The sequence below is a fragment of the Lygodium microphyllum genome, chromosome 16 (genome assembly GCF_053477565.2).
Source record: "Lygodium microphyllum isolate KBCC chromosome 16, Lygodium_microphyllum_v1.1.10, whole genome shotgun sequence".
NCBI classification, from domain to species: domain Eukaryota; kingdom Viridiplantae; phylum Streptophyta; class Polypodiopsida; order Schizaeales; family Lygodiaceae; genus Lygodium; species Lygodium microphyllum.
Window position 1 is genome coordinate 111,643,450 of NC_141150.1, and position 2,420 is coordinate 111,645,869.

Below are 2,420 nucleotides of genomic sequence, written 5' to 3' on the forward strand. Positions count from 1 at the left end.
CTTACTACAAGAGCTTCAACAAATGATGCATGATCACAATGCTTACGCACAGGCCTTTATAGCAGTTGGTGCAAGCTTGCAACGCAATCCATTAGTAGAAATAAGAATGTCCATTTTTCAAAATCGATCCACGTCTAGACGATATTCAGTTCCCACTGCAAGTGAGGTTGCTGCGATCATGCCTAGACAAGGTGATGATGATACACTTGATCATCATAGCATTCAAGTTCGCACATGACAAGGCCATTTGATTTATATTTCTAACTTACACAAGGCATATATGCCACTGTTATATGTTCTTCTTTTTCCAAATGGAGAGGATGGATGGCATACTAAAGTTCCATATGCATTTATTGATGCTCATATTAATGCCAATAATCTTGCAAATAAAGATTGTGTCACTCAAATGCAATATTACGCTTTTCGACTTCAAATTCGAGATGATACTAATGCATGTCTTTTAAGGGGTGGTCGCTTGCTACAACAATACATTGTCGATGCTTATTGTAGCATTGAACAATGTAGATTGGCTTGGTGTCGTCATAATCAAGCAACATTGCGAGTTGAAATGTATAGGGGATTGGCTGATATGGTCAATGGTTTAGATGCAGTTGATACTAATATCACTGGGATTGGTGTGGGCAGGAGAATAGTATTGCCATCTAGCTTTACAGGTGGACCAAGATTCATGTACCAATTATATCAAGATGCTATGGCAATTGTACGTAGCAAAGGTAAACCTGATTTATTTATCACCACGACATGCAATCCTAAGTGGTCTGAAATTACAGATGCTTTGTTGCCTGGTCAAACTGCACATGATCGACCAGATTTAACTGCTAGAGTTTTTTATTTGAAACATAAGGACATGATGCAGTCAATAGTGAAAAAAGAGTTGTTTGGTAAAGTTGTTGGATATGTGTCCGTCATAGAATTCCAAAAGAGAGGCTTGCCTCATTCACATACGCTCTTGATATTAGAACCATGCTTTAAGCCACTAGAAGCACATCATTATGATAGACTGGTGTGCGCTGAGCTGCTTGATAAGGAAAGGTTTTCGGATTTGTATCGAATTATTACTAAATGTAACATACATGGTCCGTGTGGTGAGTTCAATCCAAAAAGTGCTTGCATGGTGGACGGAAAGTGTATAAAGGATTATCCAAAAAAGTTTATACATACAACTACAGTTGATAAATCTAGTTATCCTTTATACAGACGTCGAGAGGATGGAAAAACTCATAATGCTAATGGTAACCTCTTGGATAACCGATGGATAGTGCTTTACAATCCTTATTTGAGTTCCAAGTATAGTGCTCACATAAATGTTGAGGTTTGCTCGACAATTGCAGCTGCCAAACATTTGTATAAATATGTATATAAGGGCCATGATCGAGCAACCATTTGGTTTACAAGTACGCGTGGTTCCGGATCCAATGATATTAATGCAGAAAATATTGATGCACAAAATATTGATGAGATTGAGAGGTACTTAGATGCACGATATATTTCAGCTTCTGAAGCATGTTGGCGAATATTTGAATTCAAACTTCATGATGAGAAACTCGATATTCAACGATTGCAAATACATTTACCTGGAGAGAATACTATTTCCTTTCGTGACTCTGATAACATACGTGATGTGGTGCAAAATGAAAATGCTCAAAAAACAACTCTCACAGAATGGTTTACATGCAATCGTTTGCACCCTGATGCTAACACAGTTCTCTATCAAGACTTTCCGATGTTTTGGGTTTGGAATGCATGCAAAAAAATGTGGACAAAGAGAAAGCAAGGAAACACATGTGGTCGAATATACTTTGTTTCACCTACATGTGGAGAAAAATACTATTTGCGGCTACTACTCACTATATGCAAGGGGTGCACATCCTTTGAGGCATTGCGTACGGTTGATAATGTGGTATATTCAACTTTTAAGGAGGCTTGCATTGCAAAAGGAATGTTGGAAACAGATGATGAATGGCAAATGTGTTTGCGTGAAGCTGCATTGATGCAAACCGGTGCTCAATTAAGAAATTTGTTTGCATCCATCTTGGTATTTTGTTCACCTACCCGACCTAGGGCTCTATGGGAAGAGTTCTTAGGTCCGCTGACAGAGGATATAAAACATCGACTCTCCTTGCAAAATAAGTGAAATGTCGATATGCAAGATGAGGCCAATAATCAAGCATTGATGCATATTCAAAATTTTTTAGATCAACATGGTCGCAATTTGGCAGAGTGTCATGGATTGCCTGAGGTGACAATGCAAGAGTATACAAATCCTTTGATCCTTGATGAACAACTATATGATAAAGTAGAACAAGAGAATACATTCTTAACAATGCAAGCTTTGTTGAAAGATGGACAAAGAAATTGTTTTATGGCAATAATGAATGCTATTGATAGTGGTTTGGGTA

The 2,420-nt window shown here is 37.9% G+C and overlaps 1 protein-coding gene across 1 annotated transcript; it reads left to right on the forward strand.

The window, feature by feature from the left end:
- The first annotated feature begins 589 nt into the window (after positions 1-589).
- On the forward strand, positions 590-2,155 carry LOC148023247 (uncharacterized). Its single transcript, XM_087695335.1, has one exon. It carries the CDS (start codon positions 590-592, stop codon positions 2,153-2,155), a length of 1,566 nt encoding a protein of 521 aa, XP_087551461.1.
- The last annotated feature ends 265 nt before the right edge of the window (positions 2,156-2,420 follow it).